Consider the following 27,002-nt stretch of genomic DNA (forward strand, 5'->3'; position numbering starts at 1 on the left):
TATGCTCGGGACAGATACTTTCCACTCAGATTTTTGATACTTAAGAAGAAACAGAGCTATAATTTTCTGCGCATCATCAACGCGCATTGACCGTTACAATCTCATTCTGGAATTCACGACTGCGACGGCGTCAGTCTCCAGCCAGTGGCTTTTGCGTGAACAGTGATTAGTTGCGACTCGTGAAGGTGTACAGCAAATTAAATATTGTTTGAAGGCTTTCCAGGATAATACCCCATGGATCCCATACCAAAGTGTTCGCTGAGTTCCTAACACGACGGAAAATAAAAATTCGTCCTAGTAGAATAGCCTACCTCCAGGAATTTTGAAAACGCCGGTAAGGGCAGCAGTTTTATGAAACTAGGTTTAAGAGGAAAAATACATATTTCGTACCATTATACTGCAAAATTGTATCTCTTTCTCTTTTATCGCTTCATTCCTTATCGCTTGTTGATTTGCATGTGCATGGTAGTTTATTTAGATTATTCCCTATTTAAAACCATCATGTTGCTCCCATTAATGTATTATTTGCTTTTAGTTGTACTTCCTTGTCAAGTATCTGTAGTTTCCTTGGTGAAGGTTCGTTATGCGTCTGGAGATGGCACTGTATGCCGAAAAACCTCAGGTGTATTGAATAAAATTTTGCAGTATAATTCTACGAAATTGTCATTTATTCTTTTTAGCTCGTATGATACTTTTGGGCATCAAAGCCTGATTATACGGGTATGGCGTGGCGTCCAGTAAAGTTAGAATTCTGTTATCGTGTATATTTGTTTTTTAAGCTTACACTGAATTTATGTTCACAAAATACTTAATATCTACAAAACTTTTCTTTGTCTAAAAGCGTTTTCGAAATTACTGGAGACAGCTGTTCAGCTATGACAAATATTGATTTTCCGTAGCGTGTTTGCAACTCAAAAAACACTTTGGCTCCGAATTTGTGGGATATTGGCCCGAAAGTTCCTCAAACATGATTTGATTTGCAGTACAACTTCACATCTTTTCAAAAAAAAAAAGAACATACATTGCAGTTACAGGTGGAAGGGAAAGGCAGAAGAGGGAGGGAGGAGAGGGAGGGAGGAGAGGGAGGGAGGAGAAGGAGGGGAGGAGAGGGAGGGGAGGAGAGGGAGGGGAGGAGAGGGAGGGGAGGAGAGGGAGGGGAGGAGAGGGAGGGGAGGAGAGGGGGGAACGGATCGGGGTATGAGACGGATGCCAGGGGTAAGGGGAGGGCAGTCGCCAGCGACGCAGCCCGTCCTTATGCCTGAGTTACTTTAGCTCAGCATTTCCGTACTTACGTCGGAGATTTTCAACTCCGTGGAAATTGGCCCTGAGCGATGAGTGACTTCCGAGCGACTTCCTTATATAGGTCGTGCTCTGAGCTAATTTTTTTTAACAGTGTGCACGAAATTTTGAAGTTCTATAAGTGAGTCCAATGGTTTCCTCGTGAGATTTTCTTCTTGAAACAACCCTCAAAAATGTGAAGTGTGGCAAAAGAAACGTCTGAATTTGCAATTTTAGTGAGTAATGCCATGTCCGACCTCTCTAATTGTCTCGGTCCACTGCGCGACGGCGGCCGACGCCCGGGAGGGGAGACGGAGGGGAATTTATTGCATTTCAATGTCCGTCATAACTTACAAAAAAAGGAAAGCGACCTTGCTCATTAAGGAATCACTTTCGATTTCCGGACAGGTCCGCCGCGAGGTTGTAAAACTGCGTGCGGAAATCGGGAAGCACACTGGAAAAAAAACACATTGGATCCAGAGTCCAGACTCTTGAAAACATTGACAAGAAAAAGGACTCTTGATTCAATCAGATTTAAGCTTAAATCAAAACGAAATCCGCTTAAATTAAGAGGCTTGGTTGATTTAAGCTTAAATTTGATTGAATCAAGAGTATTGTTTCTTGTCGATGTTTTCAAGAGTCTGGACTCTAGATCCAATGTGTTTTTTTTTTCCAGCGGAATCGCAAAACGGTGAAAAAAAAAAGATCCAACGTTTGGACTGCGGGCTACCTGACAACGCCTACTTTAAGACCAGGGGAAGTGGTCGCCTTTGATTGGTTGACAGAACCTGCTTTTTCTGACAATTGACGACACTGAGATTTTTGAGAATAGAGGATGGGCAAAAATAGCGCACTAATCGATCTCCTCAGAAAATTCTTCGAAATCTCATTGAAGTTGCCGACAGGAAAGTTTAAAAATGTTTCCGAGGTCTTTCTCACTATAAACAGAAAATATCCCACGAGAGTTGAAGATTACGACTTCCAGTGGCGTGGCGTGCTTTGCGATATATCGATTTATCGGCCATTTAAACCTATGGAAAAGTATCGATAAACAGGGCGTTCGCAGCGAACACCTTAATAATCGATTATTTACCACAGCTTCAAATGGGGAAGTATCGATAAATCGCAAAGCACGCCACGCCACTGACGACTTCAGCCGTTGAACATATCCCGGCTGTTTCGAAATCCATTGATACGATTGGCTGATGCAGGCGCGCACTTGCGAGACCCGTCCATCCCATTGGTTGACGCTCCAATTCCCACCGAAACTCGTCTGCACCAGCAGACAACGACTCGTCTCTTCGCCTCTTCCTTTCACACCCGATCGAGCAGCGGGGTGGGGGCGTGCGGAACCGGGGGGGGGGGGTTGCCCCGGTTTAAGATCCGCCTTCAACTTGGGCTTTTCTCGCTTGGGGGTGGGAGAGAGGGTGGGGGGATGAGCGACGAGCGGCATTTTTCCGGCTCAAGCTGTGGTGAAGGGTTGCCAAAAGGCGCCTGAATTAGGAGATTTCCCGTTGTTTTTGACGGTTTGCGCGGGAAAATATGATTGTCGCATTTCGTTCTCCAAAGTCCGAGTCGAAAAGGCTCAATGGGAGTGTTGGACTAATACGGAACGATTATTTCTGGATCATGTGAGAAACAACACATGGTGTCACCAATTTACCTATGCAGAAATATGCTTTTATGTATGAGCTAGAAATAGTAGTTCCTTGGCGTGAAATGTAGGCCGATTGTGCTCAAAAGTTATAGTTACACTTAGCGAATATTCATTCACTCAAAGGCAGGTATAATTTTTTCCCCCTCCAAATTTCTTAAGGATTTTCATTATTATTTAACCCGAGGCTTGCCATAATTACACGAGTTTAAGCAATAAAGCCATACCTACGTCGGCCATTTCGAGTAGTACCCCTTCAACGTACCCCTTCACTAATGACCCCTATATTTTACTCTATGAAGACAAGTCATTTTTTATATAGATGTATGTTTCCTAGGTTACGCTCCACGTTTAGTTCAACATCGTCTTGAAGCGCTCTCTTCCGTCCGCGCAAAACCACTTTTACATATATTGACGAGGTGCTACGGTGAACGCTCTCCAACGTCTTAACGTTGGAACCGTCGTCTTGTTTTTCATTGGGAAAATATGGCAACGTCTGAAGGTTCATACGACGTTTTTCCTCGGCATGGCAGCGCGCGTGGTCCACTGGGTCTTTCAAGGGGCGGAAGTGGGATGCGCTGAGACGCATGGGTGGAAAATTCACTCCCGGATGGAGCCGCGGTGGGGAAGCGTGGGCTTTTCCGGGAAGGCGCGGCAACGGTCGGTGGCCTCTATCTGGCTCCTACTTTCTCTTTTCATCGATAAAAGTCGCGCGTTGCGTTCATTCATCAGCCGGGTTGCGGCCCTGCCTGACGCTGGATCCTAGAATTTTCACGACGCGCCGCACAATGGATCCAGTCAATGGATGGGTCGGACGAAATGGAGATGTTGCATGTGTGAGGAATTTGCGATTTGACTGTTGATTCTTTTGTAAAAGTTCGCAAGAAACACGATGGTGCTACTGGTTTTCTCTGAAATCAACTCCCAAGCTCAAAAAAGCTCTCAAGTTGAGGCCAAAATGGAGGGGATATCCCACGCTATCCTGAGAGTCCACTTCCCCATCAAGACAAACTCTCCATGCAAAGATAGGGAACAAATATATTGACAGGGTTGCCGTGTTTTCAGTTTTGGAGTCCCCAAATAGAGTGGCAGCCCTGTCAATGTATTTGCTCCCTATCTTTGCATGGAGAGTTTGTCCTGATGTAGAGGTGGACTCTCAGGATAGCGTGGGATATCCACTCCATTTTGGCCTCAATTTGAGAGCTTTTTTTGAGCTTAGGAGTTGATTTCAGAGAAAACCAGTGGCACCATCTTGTTTCTCGCAAACTTTTACATAAGAATCAACAGTCAAATCGCAAATTCCTTACACATGCAACATCTCCATTCAGCTGACATTTCAGCAACTTTAAACGCTCATAACTCCCTTCATACGAAACGTTGAACTTCTGAAAGTGGCTCCATCTGTTTCTTCGTGAAATTTTCTTACAGAAGCACTCCTTAAAGTTTAAAATGTGACAAAGTAAACATTAACATTTGCAGTTTTAGTCAAAACTTTCATATCCGATCTCTCTGATCCACTGTGCGCCGCAGCTTTGCTGACTTCGATGACTGGATTTATAAGCTCGTTGTCAGAAACAATCGGGAATATTCCCAGAATCGTCCTAAACTATCAGTGGCGTGGCGTGCTTTGCGATATATCGATTGTTCTGCCATTTAAACCTATGGAAAAGGATCGCTAAACAGGATATTCGCAACGAACACCTTAATAATCGATTCTCCACCACAGATTCAAATGGGAAAATATCGATACATCGCAAGAACTATCCTGCGCGGTTCTCGATATTTAACGTGATAGACCCGCGGAAAAGTCGCTGGTATCGCAGCTAGGAGGAGACCTAATGAAGGTCAACATCGCGTTACTTTCCCGGTGGTGATTGAGGAAGAGTTTGATTTGAAACTCCCTGCCTTTCTCTAGTCCTCTGAGAAATGAATCTCCTGTGGGAATGTGAAGTTGGAGATTTGAGATTTAATGAATTACTCCTTGGTTACATTTCATAGAAACAGGATGGTGGTACTTAGCCGGTCTAAAATTGAATCGGTTTCTGTTATACGGGCGTAAGTCCAAAAATTTCAAAATCGTTTCTTTTGCATTTTCAGCCTCCTTTAGGGTACATACACATTTTCTGAAAAGATGGCGGAAGTCCTATGTATAGAAGCCTGTGGAATAGGGGGGGCGAGTTCTCAAACTCGCGCATTTCTAAAGTTTCTGTAACTTTTTTCATAATAAATGAAGAACATTTGTATTGAATTTGCATCTTGACCTAGCTGTTAGGTGATATAACTTCTTATTGTGCATTGATCACAAAAATACATGATTGAAATTTGAAAACTTGGTTTCAACAATTTTTTAAATGAAAATATCCCATGTCACCTTCATTAATTTTGGAAAAATTGGAGTAATTCTAGGAAATTTAGGCCTTTAAATAAATTTAAAAACATATAATAACTCCCTATGCTATATAAAAGAAAAAAACTATGTGCTACATTTTTCTAACTTACTTTAATATTAGTTTTTTGGCTTGAAACTGTCTCAGTCATCCTTCGTTTTCTGGTATAAGGGCGTAAGTCCAAAACTTAAAATTAGCCTAAAAGGGTACTAAAATTTTTCTGAGCCAAAAAAACATTTCAGAACTTTTAAACGGGTGTTTATACAACCTTTGAACTCTTTTTTGAAATTTAGTGGTGTCCTGCATAACGAGAAAATCAGTTTTTTGCCTCTCCTGAAAAATTTGGATTTGTGGACTTACGCCCGTTTAACAGAAACCGATTCAATTAAGTCCGAGACCCACAAGTCCTCTCGAAGTATGTAGGTAACGGCAATCCATGATCTTAAGATTTTCCACTCATGTACATATGAAACCACCATCTCACTCTCAACTCGATGCAGAAATAGAACTGAATACCTGGAAGTTTCAACCCTGTGTGGGCTAAGTGGTGCGTATTTTTTATCCTGCTTTCATGACAACCCTGCTCATGTGCTGCCGTCTTAGAGACGAACGCCATATGAGCCCTCAGGCGTTGTCATATTTCCTTCTACATAAAACGAATTTACTTGGAAAATTGTGAATATTCTTCTCCAAAAATTTCAGACAGTTGTGTTCGCGATTTGATCTGAAATATCTGGAAATTTCAAAGAAAAATATGCCGAACTTTCCTCGAAAACACATATTCCAGAGAAATTTGGCGACTCTCGAATTTCCATACGGCGTTTTTCCTTAGCACTATAGTGTGAATGTTTAGCTTTATCATTGGAGACTCGGGGACTCAGTTCCGGATGTCACCATTTTATTCTGAGGGATTGCGTGACTCGCAACACCAGATAAAATTTCGACTTGTATGTATTTGTATTTTCGGGGAAAATTCTGCGTATTCATCCTAAAAAATATCAGACATTTCAGATAAAATTGCCGACGAAATTGTCTAAGAAAATTGAAGGAAAACATTCCCAATTTTCCCAGTAAATTAGGTTTTTATTGAAAGAAATTATATGACAACGTTTGAGAACTCATGCGGCGTTCTTCCTTAGCATTGCAGTACTGCCGTGCTAAGGAAGAGCGCCGTATGAGCCTTCAGACGTTGCCAAGTTTCCTCCGATAAAAATCAAATTTACTGGGAAAATTGCGAATAATATTTTCCAAATTTTTCAGACAATTTTGTACGCAATTTAATCTAAAATATCTGAAAATTTAAAGGAGAGATATGCATGAATGTTCCAAAAATACATTTTTTATCAAGAGAAATTTGGAAACTCTCGAATGTTCATACGGCGTCCTTCCTTAACACGGCAGAATATAGGTACTCTACCCTGAATGCAATAAAAGTCTCCCCTTCATTCTTAGCGAGTGTGCAACCCGCAGCGCACATTGCCCCTTCAATCCCAAATGCCGCAACCCGGCATGGCAACGTATCAGCGGCTACTGGGGACGGAAGCTGGTCGGATCAGGATAGCGGCATGATTGAAAACGTCTTTAATATCGGTGCGATAGCGTTTGAATTTAGATTCGGCCGGGGCCACGGGAGCCGTATCGGTGAATTTGAGTGACGCGACCGCGGCCCTTTCCCCCGATTTACATAATTCCCCGTCGCGGTCCGCGGAAATCCCGCCTCGATAGCCCCCTATTGATTCCGCCGATGCCCGAACACGAAGAACAACCCTAATTTTATCCGACTCGGTGAAGTGTTGTATCAGGGATTTTTGGGGCGAGTCTGACAACACTGCTTGATTCAATTCGTCCCTTGAGATAGACGGGAGCGATATAAATAAAAAAAATATTTACCCAGAATCGGCCTAACTGCAATTTATGTTGCCTGATTTCCTCTCTTCTTCTCCTTCACTGGAAAAAAAACGAAACACATTAGATCTAGAGTCCAGACTCTTGAAAACATTGACAAGAAAAAATACTCTTGATTCAATCAGATTTAAGCTTAAATCAAAAGAAGATCCGCTCAAATTAAGAGGCTTGGTTCTTGATCTAAGCAAAAATCCGATTAAATCAAGAGTAATTTTTCTTGTCGATGTTTTTAAGAGTCTGGACTCTAGATCCAATGTGGTTTTTTTTCCAGTGTTCTTCTTTTCCTTTTTCTTCTTCTTCTCGTAACTTTCGACTGTAGTGTCAAGGCGCTGTTATTATATTGAGATGCTTGACGCTGGGATTATTCGTGAAAATATACAGTAAACAAGAATAATTGTTCCCTACTTTTGTCGCGTTACCTCGAAAAATGAGAGAACATGGTATAGTGAAGTGCAATTAGCGTTACGTGCTAATTGCTCGATGAAAAAATGGCGTGCATATGCAAACCCAGAGGCATTTTTGTGGAGTATTTTGCCACTTCTGTTAAAGATTCGATTCGAATGTAAAGTAAGTGGTGTATGACAATGCTGCCAATATGTTGAGTATTCCTAAAATGAAACCGTTAAAATGTATGTACAATTTTCAAAATTCAGTGCAAAAGGTTGCTGAAAGATTCGTTTGTAACGTCACTTGACAGGCAATAAATCGGCAGCAAAAAATTCATTATTAATTCCAGGGCAACTCCAATTTGAGATATGCCCACAATTCAGAGAACATAAGTGCATGAAAAAAAAAAAAAAACGAAGTGCAAGCTCAATTGCTGGCTTCCATCAGGATAGAAAATAAAAAACAGCATACTTTTTCAGCTTGAAGTTTATCGAGATGCACCAATTTAAGCACTTGGATTTTTTTATAATTTTTCAATTTTTTTTTTCAATTCATTTGTATTTTTGGAGGTGATGTGAGATCCTATTGTAGCCCCGAGCAAGTGACGTCACTAACCAATCTAATGACTTATTATAGTCGTCCGTCATGTAATTCAACCGATACGGTTAATGACTGCATCACTGGCAATCAGAGTGATTTCGAAGAGACCTTCCATGCTTCCAAGTCTCGCTTGCACTCACTTGACCTCTGCATGTAGCTATCTCTCTCTGATAACCAATTTTTGGCACCGATCCGTATTTTGGCAGACATTCTTGTTGATATCCACGTGTAACTACACAAAAGGTTCATGCTTGCAAAGAAATTGAGAGGAAATCGTTTAACCAACGACTTTCGGAATTCGAGTGGAATAAAAACGTATAAGTTCAAATGAGAGCCAGAGACATAGGTTATCTTAAAGCAGTTTAGAATCAAAAGTGACTTGGTCAAATGAAACGATTCTATCATGATGTAACGACTAAATGAGTCCATTAGTTTGTGATGGTCAAAGAGTGTGCATCTTAGTCACGAGTAAATACCGCAATAATGTCTGCTGCTCTCTTTCAACTACAGCGGAAAATGAATTTTCCGTCAATGATCAGGGTGGCAACGATTATTGCTGCCATACTTAAGGAGTAAGAACTCAAAACCGTTATTTCATCGATCAAGGTGTAAAACTCAAGGTACCAATGATTTTAGTAGCACGAGAAGTTCCCGTCTATTTCATTGAGTTCTCTTACTCTCTAATAACTATTTTCTCCTAGCTGTCCAGTTTTCTGTACAGTCCTTGATGTCAAACTGCCATCAATATGATAATAATTTATGACCAACAATTTTAACTCAGATGTGAAGGAGGGGAAATACAGAGTATCTGTATCATAATCTGAAGAGATGAGATCATAAACTACTTAAAAAACAAGGGCTCCAAGAACCTCCCGTTAATGCGATTCCCTCTGTTATCTTTCTCATTATTGTATCAGGGTGCGATTTTTTTATTTTAGTAATTCTAATATTTAGTAATTTTTGTGCAAATAATTTTAGTAGTAGCGTGTGACGGTTAAATTATCAAAATACTGACATGATGTACACTTTTTGACCGACATTAAAACTTAACATTGAACAATAGACTAGGTACTGTGATAATTATTTGGGGGATATGATAATCCAAACAATTGAACCCAAAACGATAATTCGAAGTCAGTGAGCAGAATGCAGGTATCTACATCAAGAGGTTTGAAAGTCACGTGTCTCAGAATTATTCAAATTTGGGGATACAATGTTTTCCAAATTTCAACAGGCATTTTACGACGAATTTTGGAAAATTGCTCTCCGCAATGCTGAAACTACTTTTGGAATGTGAAGGTCCGCTTAAATTAGTTAGCAAAGGAAAAAACAAACATTTCTGCCTGCACAAAATTCTGTGATTCAAACCGCAGATTACTTTTGAGTATTTTTTCTAGCATGGTACATGAGACTATGAGTGCTCCGTAAAAAGAACAAAGCACAATAGGTATTGTCATTAATGTTTACATAAAATTTTGAAGCATTAGTATATTAGCAAATGGAAAGTGCATCTAAATTACTTCACATTCCAGATTTTCCGATGTTGTTATTTGGTCAACCATGCAGAATGGTGCTCGAGATTCCAAAAATTAATAATTTGGGAAACAGTAATTACAATGATTTTAAAATAAACCGAAAACAATAGCAGAGATTAAAGTAACGATGCGATCGTTACTAATGATCGGCTGGAATTTTGAACCTAAAAATAAGTTAGAGAAATTTAAGTATTATACATTAATCGAACTGAAACGGAATACCAGAACAGTAAAAAAGGGACGAACAGGAGAAGTATTTAACAGGTTTTAACATCGACCTTTTGCAACAGTAATAATAAACGCTCCGATGACTTCAAAAATCAACCCCTTATGATATCGAAATATTCATGAGTATACAGAGAAACAAAGTTTCAATATGCTTTTCATGATTTTCGTTGCTTTTGAGAAAGTACAACTTTTTTCGGAAAGAAAAGGAAGTACAATCCCAAAATTTCGAAAAGTTACCTAAAGTTCACTGAAATATGCTAAAATATTAAATTTTCTGATGCATGGAGCATTATGGCATTAGCTCGATGTAAGACATCCTTCGATTTTGCTTTAACGCATATTAACTGTGAATACACAAACATCTACTAGGAGTTGATTTTCGAAATGTCCACCGGGTATGGTCTTTCGATGGTGTGATATTCGTTAATACATATGGAATATAATGTTTCGATTCTTATCCGTGTGGTTTATGTTTTTAGGATAAATTGACAAATGAAATAACATTCAATCCTGCTGAAACATCGGCAATTTTCCTTAAATAAATTGTTCTCATCCGAGATAGTGAGAACAATTACTCATCCAAGACTTAAGAGATAGTAAACAAAGCTTTGTGAAATCAATAAAGGAAAGAACAAAATACAAAGACTTTTGGTCCCCTGCTCCAACAAAAAGTCTTGAATCCACGAAATTCCACTTAAAATTCTATATTAAGCATGCATAGTTGAAGCCAATGCTGATTGTTAGTTAAGTTTTTTGGTTGAATGAGAATTCTGATACCTGGCAGGAAATCCAGTCGTTAAAAAAGAAGCTAAGCAAAACATGTGTTATACCAATTTTGATTCCATGGGTGGCGAATTAATTAAGGAGTTCTACATTAAAAAATACATCTTCCTCAACGCGAAAGTTTACGTGTGAATTGGAAGTATACGAAGATAATGTAATAAATACAGGCAGTAAAAATATGCTCAAGAGAGGAAGAATAATCTTCCCAAGAAATTCTGAGCATACTATTGAGTTTGAAATTGAGTTTATGAAACAATCTTTAACGGAGTTTTTTTTCCAAAATCATAAAGAAAAGCCTTGGCTCTTTTATACGATATACAACGCAACAAAAGTATACCGTGGCGTCAAAATACTGATGAAACCGATGACATCAAAATTGGAACAACAATAAGAACAAGGGTTAGTTCAAGAGAAAATCACACAGCTTGCTTTAAAACAAGTACGGCACGAACTGAAGTTAGGCAAAAGTTTTCCCAAAACCTGAGGGTATAAAATGCTATTAGAAGGTACAAATTAGAACACAAGACACACTGAAACGGGGAAAAGTGGGACATTTATGAATGTAAAGGACACTTACCTCCGTAATTAGGGCGCACTCTTTTGTCGTAACTAACACTAAATGAATCGAGGATGGCTGAGATATTTACATCACCGTACATGCCCCCTCCAGGAGAGCTGAAACAAGAAGACAGTTATTTGAGAAGTTGTACAGAAAAGATCAATCTCGAGTTTTTTTTGGGGTGGGGGTGGGGGAGGGCTTTCATTTTCGTTGCATCATTAATTTTTAAAGAAAATTTAAAACATGTTAAGCACTCTTGAAAGCATTGGGATATCAGTAAATCAATTTTCAGTTTTTGTTGACTAGGGCTCTTATCCGTTCCGAGCGGTCACTTTAAAAAAATTGAAAATAGTACTTGTTTAGCAACCAATAAACGGGCTTATGTCTCCCCTTTTTTTTAACGTAGTCTCCTTTTCCAACATCCTCCTTCATAGAATCTCGGTGTTTAAAACAATGAAAGTATCCTCGTTGCTGTAAGTTTTTCTTTGCAAAATTTAACAGTTTCCAAAAGCTGAGCCAACGAGAGCCAAAGCTGATTTTAAAAATAATTAATCAATTAGCGTGGTTTGCACTTTATTTTTAAAGCTTGCTTAATGTTGATATATTTCATGAAGAATCCTATATTGAAATTTTACGTAAAATACTTTTGTGAAAGTTTCAGAGATATGACACGTGCAATCAGCAGTGAATATTCCGTTGCAACTAAAGTAGTCATTTGAATTACATATCGACGGTGAAACTACCAAACCACGTATCTCGTTTGCGGTGTTTAAAAATCTACGCTCACATTTTATTTTTTTGAAGTAGACCAAATCAATATCATTCCTTGAAATTTTCACGGAATTTTCTCCGCACAAAGAGGAAAAATCACAGAAATTTTCAAGACCGGATGTCAAGTAGTTTTTCATTTAAAAAATAAAGTATGACAGGAAGTCTGCGACGTCGCAAATCGAGATACGTGGTTTGGTAGTTTCACCGTCGATATACAGCAACGCTTTCGATTGAAATCCAGCAGCAGAATATAGGTCCTGGATGGTCATATATTCCAGGAAGAACAAAAACTCACATTAAAAATGTTAAATAACAATAAGTAAAAGTACTAATCGGTTGATTTATTTTTCTTCATTAGCTTTTTGCTTCTAAAGAAGATCGAGTGCACTATAAGCCGCATCTGAACTGAGGGCGGGTTGCATACCTAGTCCATTATAATATGATTCATATTTTTGAAATAGCCCCCTGACTTTTCATACATTCCATGGAATATTTCATTCAAATTTCATAAAAAAGTTTAATGACTTTTCATGAATATTGTGAATTATGTATTTCACTGATATTCCATCGATTCTCTCTTTTTAATTAATTTAATTTTTACTTTTTAAATAATTTAATTTAGTACACATAAATCATTTAAATAGATACAATATATATTTTTGTAGTGGTTACGCCATATTTAAATAATTCTTTTTAACAAAATCCGTTCATTTCATGGAATAATTTAATTAATCTCATGAAATATTTCACTTAGATTTCATGAATTTTACGAAAAAATTATGGAAATTTAATTAGTTTCAGCGCAGATTCCACCGGGGTTTCGTAAATCTCATACAATATTCAAATTTGATTTCATAAATTTCCAACTAGAAATATTTCAGTAACCACTCGCAGGCTGAAACTATTGCGGCTAGCGGCTAAATTTGGCAAGAACGACCCAAGGCCCGGAGTTTGTTGAGGCATCATTTATTTAAGGCCAGACTTTCCAGTTTTGAGTGTTGTTCTTAAAACTCCGTCCTCTCCACCTCCCCCCTCCCCTCTTCTCCTCATTGCCGATCAGCGAGACACGTCCTGCGCTGCTCGAGGTCGAATCTCAGCCGGATATCCCCGGTTCCCCGACTCTGAGGCGAGTTGCCGCGCCAGAATCGGCAGCAGCGCCCTCTCGCGTATTTCTCGGCAACTCTTATAAACGAACTTTACGATCGCATTTCCAAGTTTTACCTTAAAATAAAAAATCGAATAAAATGGAAACATAAATTGAAGAATAAACTCCGGAGAGGCTGCGAAACCCAGCGTTGCACACTCAGCCGATTTACATTGGGCCCCGAAAGTGAACGCCTCGCACCAACAAAGAAAGCCTCGGCGCTGAGCGCTGTAATCGCGGGTTCAGAGGCCGAAAGTTCCTCGTTGCTAAAGCCATTGAACCTGGAACAGCTTGTGAACTCCTAGATTCAGAACTAGCGGCCCATAGTGGATCGAGTTAATCGGGGAGGTCGGACACAATTAGGAAACTTTAAACGCTTATATCTCCGTTTATACAAAACTTTGAGGTTCTAAAAGTGATTCCATTAATTTTCTCGTAAAATTTTCTTTTAAATGCTCCCCTTGAACTTTAAAATGTGACGAAATAAACATTAAAATTTGCAGTTTTAGTCAAACATTTCATGTCCGACCTCTCTAATTGACTTGATCCACTGTGCGGCCTCATCTGAACCCGAAGAGGATAGCATATAGGTTAGAGAGTAGACGGATTTATTGAAAAATGGAGCGCAGCCAATCATCTAGCACAAAAAATGTCACTACCGATCTTCAGATTCCAATATCAAACCTAGATGGCCAAGCACGTTCGTAAATGAGCGTTCCACCGAAAAAATGTTATGCAAAAACTAAGTCAAATACATGCTTTACAAACGACGGGTCGTGACAATTGTAAAAATAAATCACTCTGGATCATTTGAATTCATAGATTGGTTGCCTTTTTAGACCCTGAAAACTCCATAACCTAACCTAAAATTACCGATAAGTCCGTAGTTTCCCTATGTGGGTACTCCAATAAAGGTCTGCATAACCCACAATTCTGGCAGTCAGAACTGGAGCTTTTCTTCAGTGTTCTTCAGACCATAATAATACTCCTATATTCTGCTATACACTTTTTGCTTGAGTTATTTAGGGGAGGAAAGATCCCCCGACGTTTTTTATTCGGGGAGGAAATATTCGATAGTTGAGTCGTTATTAAGTAACCTTGACCAACAGATATCGTTGGGAGGATAAGAATGGGTAATTCGCAGTGGCGTGGCGTGCTTTGCGATGTATCAATTGCAAACCTATGAAAAACCCAGATCAATCATCTGGGCGTTTGTAACGGAAACCATAAGAATCGATTCTTTACCATAGCTTCAAATCGGATAGTATTATCTATAATCACGCCTCGTCAGCGGTAATTTTGAAACGATTCGACAATCAAGGCTCAGATTAAAGTCGACTGTGCAACCTGGCCCGAGCCTAAATCCACTTTGCCACGACGCCTGGAATCTTGAATCAATGTTGTCGGATTTCTTGCATTATTAACTGGTTCGTCGATCAGTGAATTTTTAACGACGGTAAAAAGGTTTCCCGGGGAAACAGTTTTATGATTGGAGGAAGCTAAAAGGGGACATAAAACTGCATGCTTTCGCCTCTAGTTGGCTTACAGTATCAACCTCTAGAAGGTGCTTCCTTCGACGCCCATCAGGGACAGCTCCGGTGCTCAAGTTGAAAGTTGCACTGGTTGGGCGGCTCCGATTATTTACACAGTTTACGATTGATCGATTATCGATATTTCCCCATTTAACGCCATGGTAAATAATCGATTATTAGAGTGTTCGTTGCGAACACCCAGACTAACAGAGGCTATAGCAGCCCCCATCCCAGTCTCAGCCCTTGTTCATTCTTCGACTTTAGTCACAGCAGGAGTTTCATCGATTCTTTGCCGTAGTCAAATGATTAAATAGTTAAGAAAGGAAATAGTTAGAATAGGTAAACTTTATAGGACTTTTTCTCCCTTCGTGGTCATGATCGATTTTCGATATTTCCCCATTTGAAGCTAAGTCAAAGAATCGATTATTACACGGAGAAAAGAAACCTCGTGTTGGGACCCCAAGTTTAGGTCATATGGATCGCTGAAGTTTTCAGATTGAGCATCAGAACACTTAAGGTCCGGCTGTCGAGGTTCGGATCACACATCTCAAACTTCAGTTCTTTCATCTTATTTGATTAACAGGAAGTGATGAAATTTTACTTTAAAGAAGTTCATGTTTTACATCAGGCTTAATGGAAGTAGAAACGTTTAGATGTCTTTTTCTGTGTTTCAGCTTAATGTCACCAAGTTTTACTCAGCTGAATGCAGCCTATTAAGCGTTGTCTTGCGAGACAGTCATTCAACCCTACTCAAGGCGCGCGAGAAAGACCGAGGCAGAACGAAGTCGACGATTCCCGCACGAAATCGTTTGTGCTCGAAAGCCAGAAACTTTAAATAAAACTCGTTTCCCCGGCTCGGGAAAGCTGAGAAAGGCGCGGCGTGCTTTGCGATGTATCGATTGCTGCCATTTAAACTTATGGAAAAGGATCGATAAACAGGGTGTCCGCGACGTAGACCTTAAAAATCGATTCTTTACCATAGCTTCATATGTGGAAATATCGAAAATCGGTCGTTCATGCCACGCCGCTGGTCGCGGGAGGCGAGACGGAAAGAACTGCAAGTTGAACGCTCCTTCAAAATAACTCAGTGCAACAATCGTTAACTTACAACTCACCCCGGCGGATAATTTCTTTCGAGGCAAACGGAAAAATGGTTAATAACCCCAGCCCGCCACCCCGCTCCTCCGCTGGGGGCGAAGTTAATCCACTCTCCGTCCACCTGAGGGCGCTTGTGGTGTGTCTAATTAGTCTCATTAATTAACGCGACTTAATGAATCCGTAATAAAGGGGTACGAAAACTCGGCTGCCAGCCGCCAACTACTCTCAAGGTTCGATTGTAATTAGTGAGCCCCCCCTCACTCCCCCCTACACCCCCTGGCTCCCCCTCCCCACTGCGGCCCGTGTGCTCCCGATGGAACGCAGGTGCTTATCGGATTAAGATTCGAAGTTGCGCGCGGAAAAATGCGACGGTGGCGCACAGGTGCCGAAAATTGCAATCTACGGGGATTTATAGGCGTCGGGATTGTAAGATCCGCAAATATTGCTCCATGGACCGTTGCACCCGACGATATTGTTGTGCCTTGTAACTCGTTTGGAGGGAAAAATGCGCAAGTTTTGTGCAAAGATTGTGGGATAAGGAGTCAATTTTAAAAATAGGAATGGAGCTCTTGTTTTGTGCGGAGATATGCGATTTAGGTGCTGTATCTGACGATAATTTGTTCCGCCGTGCAGACAATTTTGTTCGCAATTTCACCTAGAGCCCCTGAATATGTCAAGAAAAAATATTCCTATCCTTTCTCAATAATAAACATTTTACTGAAGGCAGGGTGTCTACTAAAACAGGCGGGCCAAAAATCAGTACTCTTAAAGTACTTTTTCAGTTCATTCCCAAAAAATTTAGCACCTCCTCAATAGAAAAATTCAGTACTTTTTGAGTACTCCCGTTTGACGAAATTCGAAAAATTTCAAATATTTGAATTTTTCGCTCAAATTGAGACAAAAATGACAAAAAAATTTAAAAAATTCCAGACCTTTCGCGGAATTTCCGCATTTTTGTAGTACTTCCGGACTCCCCTCAAAAAATTGGTCCGATTTCCAGAATTTCCGGACTTGTAGCCACCCTGGAAGGAAACTTGACATCTCTTGAATGTTCATACGGCGTCCTTCCTTAGCACGGCAGTGGAGAAGTCCTTCTATCCGAGCGTTCTAACCTAACTATAAGCGCTGTAGTGGTTTCACCTATGCCCGTTTTCGGTGATTTTCTTGACAATGTTATCATTTCTGTCATAATAATAACATTCCCAATTGAAAGGTACTTATCAGGTACTATTTTAGATTTTTAACCATTTTATTTTGATTTATCCAACTGAGGATGGCTGAATTTTCAGCCCGAACGTTTTGGTTTCGTGTATGTGAAATTTTAGCCTTGTTACCCGCTTTTTAAATTGTTTTTTATTGTATATCTTGTCATGGGCTGCAGAGCATCTATCATATTTCATTTCACTTCTATCCGAGTCTGTCAGACTGGGGTCAAGCAACAACTCACATGCAAGCTCCGGCCGAAATCCGCGACCGACCGATTCTGTGACATGCGCCGCCGAGCCGTTTAAATATGCAAAGCGATAGGAGTCCCCGCGGAAATGAGCGGTATAAGGATCGACTCCAAGTACGGCCCTTAGTCTTGAAATTAGTTCAGGATACGCCGCATGCAGATTATTCCCTCGCAGCGTCCCCTGACGGCCCCGAGCCCCCGCCCCCCACCCCCGTTGGCCCTCGCGCCGCGACACATGTATAACTCTAAGTCGTTATTTACCGCCCGCAAGTCGAAATTTAATTAAGGCATGGCGACCGACCGAGGACCAACAGCAAGATTAGAATGTAACCATCGAGCGCGGAGCGGAGGGCGGGATTATTGTTCGCACGAGCCGGAGTCATCCCTTTCCATCCCTTGAGTCCCCCCCCCACCCCGACTTCCCTCGTAATGACGCCCATTCTTGGGCTCATCTTTCGAAAGATGATCAATTTTACAAGTCGGAATGATCGATAGGACTGACCCGGTAGACTGATTTAGTGGCAAGGAGGAATCCCGATGGAATAATCGGAATCCGATTGGCCCGTTTGATTTTGGATTAGTTTTGCCACCCTATACTGGTAAAAAAAAAAAAAAAAAAAAAAAAAAAAAAAAAATTGCCGAGGCTGGCTGAAAACACGTTAGCCTTGAGTATTATGGGGCTGGTACATATATGTATAAGAACCTTTTTTTTATTTGATCTTTATTGTAAAAAATGTTTACACATAGGAGGTACTAAAGTAATATTGACATATCTTCCCCCAGAAACGTAATTAGAAAAAATTCTTAAGTTAGTTCATTGAAAGATGTGTCAAAAAATTTGGGTCTAAAATTAATCTTAAAATAAGATTTACTAAAAGCTTTTAGTAAGAGAGTTTAGGAATTCCTTAAATTACTGCAATGATTACCCAGCAAAAAAGTTTCAACTATAGCTCAGGGCTAAACTTATCAGGTTCTCACTACAGCTCTTTAAGGAGGTTTTACGGTAGCTCAAGGCTAAAAATTGAATCAATCATTATATAAAAACCTTAGGTATAGGTTTATAAATGCATCCTTAAAAAAGAATCAGATGTAAATTTGGAAAAAAGGTAAAAATCTAGTGTCAAAATTGCCAAAAATAGGAGGGATGTAATCGGGCCTCGTATATTAGCTTTTCTCCCGCATCTGAGCGACAAATGGACATATGTCTGTCAAACAGAGCTATGTGCATTGAGACATGAGCTCTAAGGCCCATAAGAATATATATGCATAACAGAAAAGAAAAAATTAATGTGATTTGAAAATCATTAAATACGACAAGGAAACACCTTAATATTTACAAAACATACATTAAATTTTCCTTTCATATATATTTTTTTTTATCAATTTAAATTAAAGTAATCCATGCAGAGTGTGCAAACATATAAAAATTATGAGTTGAACAACGCTGACTTCGCGAGTTTAAATAATAGGCCCTAGCATAAAGCGAAGTGATGCGACGTGCTGCCAGCACGAAACGAGCACTGGCGCCTACAAACCTAAGCAGATACTTCACGCATTGCGCAATGCTTGAGGTATCCCTTAGGTTTGTAGGCGCCAATGCGCGTTCCGTGCTGGCTGGCTGTCCGTAGCCTGCCGCGTGCCACGGCGCTTCACTATTTCACAATAGAAGTGTTGTACAGTATTTTACGAAATTGAAGGCACTCCAAAATTGTAGCAGTTGATTTGTTTTGAAAAATACAGTCCAGTTGAACGTAACATATTCTTAAGAGAACACTAAAAATAGTTTTTGTCAGTATCTCAAATCCAATTTTCCGATCCAATTGAAGAGCGCTTGTTTTACAAATGGTTTGCCTCCGTAGCCTACGACTATGACCATGAACAGTCTGAAATCAAAAATATTTTGCTTGATCGAGGAGTTTTCAGATAATTGGAATCGAGTGGATTTTTCAATCAGTCACGTTGTGTTATACCATGGAGGCCCGACACAGTGTGTCCTCCAAGTTATCATGTCTGCCTGAGTGACGAAATATTTCATCTTGAAAGAGTTCCCAAGTCGTGATGCCTCCTTTTCACGCTTGATTAAATCCCCATTGAGAGCTTACTTAATGACGATTGTAATCTCGGAAATGGAGGGATGCGGTAAAAGCTCGCCCCTAAACCCCTACCCTCTCGCCTACCTATCTCCCTTTCCTTTGTGGTTTTGTAGGTTGTCAGACTTGTTGACTTTTTCACACACACACACACCTGTAACCTCGAACCGAGAAAAACGAAGTGGTACTAGTAGTGGTGAAAATGCAATGTTCTGTAAATTTTAATGGATTGTTTTTACCTAGAATGAAATTGTACTTCAAGAATGGATTTTTTTTTTTTTTTTTTTTCAAAACAAAAATTTTACTTAAAAAAGCCATGATTCCTACAAGGGCATGTTGACTTATGGATGTCTCCATGATTTTTGAGTATGGACAAGGTAATTAGGAACTAAATCACGTTAGATTCCAAATTCAAGTATTCACTGAGGAAAAAAAAAAACACATTGGATCTAGAGTCCAGACTCTTGAAAACATTGACAAGAAAAAGGACTCTTGATTCAATCAGATTTAAGCTTAAATCAAAAGGAAATCCGCTCAAATTAAGTGGCTTGGCTCTTGATTTAAGCTTAAATCTGATTGAATCAAGAGTATTTTTTCTTGTCGATGTTTTTAAGAGTCTTGACTCTAGATCCAATGTGTTTTTTTTCCAGTGTTGTCTGAAGATAACAGGAATTATAAAATTCTCTGTCATTTTTTATATTTAAAAGGATACATGTGTAGTGAGCCGGTTTGTGTGAAAATATATATTATGTGATGATCAGAATAAAAAAAATTACGAAGCATAATATGGATGAGAATACTGTGCCTTTTCTATCCAAACATTGGCATCGTCGCTAATAATAACATAGAGTCATTCATTTATCCCCTGTTCTTTCCGGTTCAATATTCTCCTTTCTAAGGCAGCTTCAACCCGGACCCTAATTAATTACCGAACACTCACAGTCGGACCCTCATCCGCCCTTCCTCATTTCCGCACACACCCTAATCGGTTTAACTATCAAATCTTGAAAATATAATAAAAAACTTAGGGTTGTGCGTTTGAAGTGTTTCCAAGAAGCGAACGCTAGACTCCGCATCTTCCTTCAACTCCACTCCAAGCAAAGCATTATGAATCTACCTTCGTCAACTATCATTAGACTGACAACAATTGAATTTATTCATCACAATGGACGACTAGATAGGGAGCAAGTAAGTAAGTGCGGTAGCACTGCAAAACTCGTCTTCTCATCAAAGTTTCGCAGAACCAAGTGCACATATTGACAATTTTTGAAATCAACTCGGATATAAGAAATTGCAGTTGCAGTTTCCATTGTGATGTTGACGATCGCGTTTTTTCAGAATCACATCCCATCAATATTGGAGAGAGAAAGTTTGCGGTTAGACAGATCGCGTTCAATGTCGATTCCAGCAAGCTGTCAACACTGTTTTTCGTCAATTTTTATTTCCTTTGCGATCGATTCTAGGCAGGTTATCCACGTAGGATCGGTATTTCAATTGGATTTAAATGTAGAACAAGCGAGAGTCATCTAATACAAGAAAGTTATGAATATTTTTCATTGAAACTTTCAGACTTGTACATCAAAGCACGATCGAAATCCTCTGAAAAATTAGAGGAAAAATATTCAAAAATGTTCCTAGATTCGTGGTTTGTCGAAGGAAAAGCAATGCCTGATGACTCATACGGCGTTCTTGCTTAGCACGGCAGTGATGACCCTCTGATTATTTGGACTGCATTTTGCGATAAGGCACCCCTACTTCTAGCTCATTTTGAAAACAGTATATGTGCTCTTAATGCTCCTACGCAGGCATATGCCTTATTCTTTCTCATCTTCTTCTTCTCCTTATTCGTCGTCTTTTTCTCCTTATTCTTCTTCTATTTCTTCTTCCTCATCTACTTCTTTTCCTTTATCTTGTTCTTCTTCTTTCTTCTCTCCTTCCTATTCCTCTTCTTCCTCTCCTTGTTTTCTTCTTCTGAGTCTGCTTCTTCTCCTTCTTCTGCTACTTCATCTTCTTCTTGCCTCTGATCTTCCTGTTCATCCTTTTCCTCCCCCTGTTTCGGTGTTCTCTTTACAGATAGGTATTTTTATGGATAAGCCAGAAATGGAGATGTTGCATGAGTGGGAATTGGCGATTTGACTGTTGATTCTTATGTAAAAGTTCGTGAGAAACGGTGCCACTGGTTTTCTCTGAAAGCAACTCCCAAGCTCAAAAAAGCTCTCAAGTTAAGGCCAAAATGGAGGGGACATCCCACGCTATCCTGAGAGTCCACCTCTACATCACAACAAACTCTCCATGCAAAGATAGGGAGCACATACATTGACAGGGCTGCTACTTTATTTGGGGACTCCAAAACTGAAAACACGGCAACCCTGCTAATGTATTTGCTCCCTATCTTTGCACGGAGAGTTTGTCTGGAGGTGGACTCTCAGGATAGCGTGGGATATCCCCCTCCGTTTTGGCCTCAACTTGAGAGCTTTTTTTGAGCTTATGAGAGTTGATTTCAGAGAAAACCAGTGGCACCATCGTGTTTCTCGCGAACTTTTACACATGAATTAACAGTCAAATCGCAAATTCCTCACACACTCAACATCTTCACTGTGGCTCCTTTTTGCTGAATGCAATCCAATTGTCCTTTCAATAATCGCGTACATTTTAATTCGCTCGCCGGCGATACTGTGGTTAGCAACCGGCTGCGGTCTCCGAGAGAAGGCTCGAAAAAGCCATCCCCGATTCCTGCGGCGCGGCGTAACTTTGCCCGGACGTATTCCGGTCTTGCGGTTCAAGCTCAGCTGCACTTTGCGATGAGCCCCAGAAAGAATCGGAGTGTAAGGACGGTAGGGCTCACCGCGGAGTGTGCTTACGTCCTTACGTCAAGAGAACGGCAAAGTCCTGCACGGAACCTCCGACTGCGTTCTCGGGTTCCTGACACTTCTCACTTGTTGAATTAGCTCCTGCGTAATTCTCTTCTCGTCTGGTCGTGCTTCGAGTGATGAAATTATTTCTACCGCGCTGGCTTCGCGGAGAAGCCCCGCACCATTGGGAGTCGAACAAAAGAGGCTCCTATCTCTCCGACTCACTGAACTTGGAGATATGTCAGCGAGTTCGAGGAGGTAGTCTTGTGTGCAGTCGTTTCCTGGAGAGATGAACGTAACTCCATTCTAGGGGTACAAAATTCGTCGATTCCCGCACCGAGGAACGAAACTCCAAGGTTGCAAAAGTCCAGCTCCCACCTCCACACAGCTCTCTTCGACAGAAAGGAGATGTTGCATGTGTGAGGAATTTGCGATTTGACTGTTGATTCTTATGTAAAAGTTCGCGAGAAACACGATGGTGCCACTGGTTTCCTCTGAAATCAACTCCCAAGCTCAAAAAAAGCTCTCAAGTTGAGGCCAAAATGGAGGGGATATCCCACGCTATTCTGAGAGTCCACCTCTACATCAAGACGAACTCTCCATGCAAAGATAAGGAGCAAATGCATTGACAGGGCTGTTACTTTATTTGGGGACTCCAAAACTGAAAACACGGCAACACTGCTAATGTATTTCTCCCTATCTTTGCATGGAGAGTTTGTCTTGATGTAGACGTGGACTCTCAAGATAGCGAGGGATATCTCCTCCATTGTGGCCTCAACTTTAGAGCTTTTTTTGAGCTTGGAAGTTGATTTCAGAGGAAACCAGTGGCACCATCGTGTTTCTCACGAACTTTTACATAAGAATCAACAGTCAAATCGCAAATTCCTCACACATGCAACATCTCCATTAAAAAATGAAGTATGAAGCACAGACAGTCTGCAACGTCGCAAATCGAGATACGTGGTCTGCGGGCCGATTATTGAAATTGATAGACAAAGCTATAGACAAAGAAGACATAGGGAGTATGGAGCGATCCCATTGGTTGAAACTGGTGGTCTTAGCAGACTAAGGGGAAAAATGATAGACTAAATGTCGGGTCTCTTGTCGGTTGCCGTTAATTAGTCTATTACCTACTTCCTTTGTCCATTACAAGCACCCACTTCCACCAATAGGATCCCTCCATATCTCTCTTGTCTTCCTTGTCTTTAGTTTTGTCTATCAAGTTCAATAATCGGTCCGCTGGTAGTTTCACCGTCGATAAGTTATAAATGGTTAGGGCTCTGTCTCTCCTTGGGGCGTAGCCCGATTCCGTCCCCCGATTCCGTCCCGAGTCCGATTCCGTCCCGAAATTAAAACCAGATTCCGATTCCGTCCCGGAAAAATAATTTCTAAATACAAGCGGCAACATCGCAGCAATTTAAATGGTAGCACAATAGAAGAATTAGGAAGTGATAAAAGAAACTCATTATGCGATTACGTTGAGAACCAGCTTCTGAGCAAAAATGTTGAGAAGTGTAAACTGATCGGGTGTAAAGAGCCCGATGCGTCAAACGGTAAAAAAAATAAATAAATAAAAATTGAAATATTACAGAAACATGTTAGGCGTATTTTTATGGGAAACAGCGTAAATAAATTTGAATAGAGAATCTTCACTGCTATCACCGAAGAGTTTGGTGATGCTCACTTGTATGGCCTTCATTTTTTTCAAAGTTTTAGATTGCAGAGTGGCCTCAGATTTATTCGCAGAGTTGATTAACATTTTGGAATTTTTAAAAACTTGTTTCAGCACACCGACGAAACTGTACAGATCTGGATGGGTTTTATAAAAAGTGGAGTTATAACGGGAGTGGAAACTCTCACATGCGTTGTTGGTTTTTGTTGGCGCTGCACTTTTCTCCAAAATTCTGTTAGTTCGTCACACTGTGGCTGAACCGACGTAAAAAAATCTACGAAAGCATCCCCTACTTCCGACGGGTCCAGGAACGGTAACCCGAAAATACGACGCAAAAAAGTACCGATTTCTGAAGAAGGGTCTCGGAAAAAAGGAGTTAAATGCTACCATTCAAATTGCTTCGATGTTGCCGCTTGTATTTAGAAATTATTTTTCCGGGACGGAATCGGAATCTGGTTTTAATTTCGGGACGGAATCGAACTCGGGACGGAATCGGGGGACGGAATCGGGCGATCCCGTCTCCTTGTCGTACAACTTAGTACCAAAAATCGGCCGGCTGGATCGTCATCGGGTGATTCCGATCGAATGATCGATAGAAAGCAAGGCTTCAAGGGGTTAATCGACAGAGGTCCTTCGAGATATCGATTCGACAGTCGACCAAATTACCGGTCCCATCGCGCGGCGGAAGCGAAAAAATGAGGATAGAATTGGACGACACTTACGTCTGTGTCGAGTGTCGCTTGTTTTGAAAAATATCCAGCGACACGCACGCGGATGATCGCGAGAAGCATTAGCCACGCACGCGAACTGCCCCCTTCCTCAAACCACTGAAGTCCGACAGGGAGCTTCAGGAGGTTATGCGGTTTTGCGCGTCACGAAAGTGCCCCCGCGCCGTAGCCGCGGCGTCTTGAGCGGGTCCCGCTCACTATAATGAGCCACTCTTGACACCTCGACTTGCCACCTTCCTCCCCCAAGAAGGCAGGACACGCGATCGAATGACCAAATTAGTTCATTAATCGCCATGGATTGATCGAGCCCCGGCGGTAGTGCTGCCGTGCTAAGGAAAAACGCCGCATGAACCTTCAGGCGTTGCCAAATTTCCTTTCATAAAACGCTAATTTTCTGGTAAACTCATGAATATTTTCTTTCCAATTTTTCGGATAATTTTGTTCCCAATTTCACCTAAAAATTCTGAAAATTTCAAGGAAAAATATTCATAATTTTTCTCAAAAATAAACAATTGGTCGCAGTAAATTTGGCAACTCTTGAATGTTCATACGGCGTTCTTCCTTAGCACAGCAGAGTGGCGTGGCAAGCTTTGCGACATCGATTGATCTGCCATTTAAACCCATGGAAAAGAACCTATAAATAGGGTGTTCGCACCTCAATAATCGATTACTTCTTCTATAGATCGTATTTGCTTCATCAAACAGGTAAAATTGTATCGATACCGATTGGTTTTTTGTGTAAACAAAGACTCATGAGTCAATGGACCACTAGACAAGGTACGAATTCAAGCGATCTGATACATGTTTCTTGACCAGAATTTTACGTAAAACACGATTCTTACGACGAAAGTTACTGAAGCCAACTCCTAACGAAGATATTAACTTTTTTATTACACATTGGTTACAAGGAATTTGAACTGCCCTCTCACAAGAAACTCAAAGCTCTACGTGAGTCCAATCGCGCACTACAACGGTTTCAGCAAGCTTCTCAAACGAGCAATGTTCATTTCCCACAATGTGTTGCTCAAACTATTAGCAATTTGCTATGGCTGAGCTGAAGCGTCAAGATCGAGGTTGCCAGATTTTTATATCGCGGAGACTGACATGATAACTTTTAGCGCTCGATGCGAATCACGTAGAGCATTTAGCTTTCATGAGCGGATGGTTTGAATTCACGCATTTTTTTTGTTTTTTAAAATATCAAGATATTTTTATTGTGTTTATTTACAAGGAGGAACTGTGGTAGACAGGCCACAGCCCGAAGGCCTGTGTTACATGCTAAGTGAAACCTACATATTTAATTTATTTACAATATATTATTTGTTTCCCCCTGAATTCACGCATTAAGAATCATTAAATATCTTCGTAAGGTATTGATTTTGGTAATTTTCGTTGAGTGCATCGTGTTCTACGTGAAATTTTGGTTAAGAAACATGTATCAGAATGTTGAAATTCATACCTTGTCTAGTGGTCCATTAAGAAACCTAATGTAAAGTCATTGTTAGAAATTTTCTCTTTTTCAGATTTTCCATTTGATATCCTTAAATTTTTGTTTGAGGTTGTGTCCTATTGTTTTGAACCAAACGATACATCGAGCCACTATCGAATACAGTCTTTATGGATTCAAATAGGGAAATATCGATAATCGATCATTCACACTTCGCCATTGCCCGGCGGAGAACCCGTCTTAATTCTGCCGCACCAAGGAAAAACGCCGTATGAACATTCAAGAGGTGCCAGATTTCCTTCGATAAATTTCAATTTTAAAGAAAGTTAAGGATATTTTTCCTTGACATGTTCAGAAACTTGAAGTGATGCTGTTGCCATCTAACACTGATCTCCACTGGTAACAAAAATGATCCCAATTCATTCTTCGTGAATACTTGGCAACGTTGGAGGGCTCCTAAAATAGTGCGTCCGATGTTGCACGGACTCTTAAATTTCGTTAACTTTAGTACCCTGCGTGAAGAAATTACGACTTGTTGACAGAATAATAATTAATCACTGGGCACAATAAAACTAGCACGACATGGTATCTCAAATCACAGGACAATAATTTTATTACGCTGCATGAGATAGTAAACGTTGATTATTCAACAGGGAGCAGAGGCTGATCCAGCAACTTGGCAACATTGAATTCTTCCATTGAAACCTATGCTAAATAATCGATTCTTGTTGGAGCACTTGGTCCCTCTAAGAATCGATACATTTTCATAGGTTTACATGGAGGAAATCCGGTGTTACCAAATTGCTGGATCCATCAATGAGGTTAGAGGAAATTTCGTCAAAGATTTTTTGTCCGAACACTTGTTTTTTCCAGTAGTTTAAGTCCACGCATTTTTTCGG

General features: G+C 40.4%; 1 protein-coding gene across 9 annotated transcripts in view; it reads right to left on the reverse strand.

Moving 5' to 3' along the window:
• Positions 1-27,002, reverse strand: part of Rdl (Resistant to dieldrin) — a 334,060-nt gene that overhangs the window by 248,042 nt on the left and 59,016 nt on the right. For all 9 annotated transcript variants that reach the window (XM_072305142.1, XM_072305143.1, XM_072305141.1 and 6 more), the window contains exon 2: positions 11,335-11,432. In XM_072305142.1, coding sequence (XP_072161243.1) covers positions 11,335-11,416 — 82 coding nt within the window. In that variant the 5' untranslated portion in view covers positions 11,417-11,432. The remainder of the gene's footprint in view (positions 1-11,334; positions 11,433-27,002) is intronic.

Source organism: Bemisia tabaci, chromosome 10 (assembly GCF_918797505.1).
Source record: "Bemisia tabaci chromosome 10, PGI_BMITA_v3".
NCBI lineage: Eukaryota > Metazoa > Arthropoda > Insecta > Hemiptera > Aleyrodidae > Bemisia > Bemisia tabaci.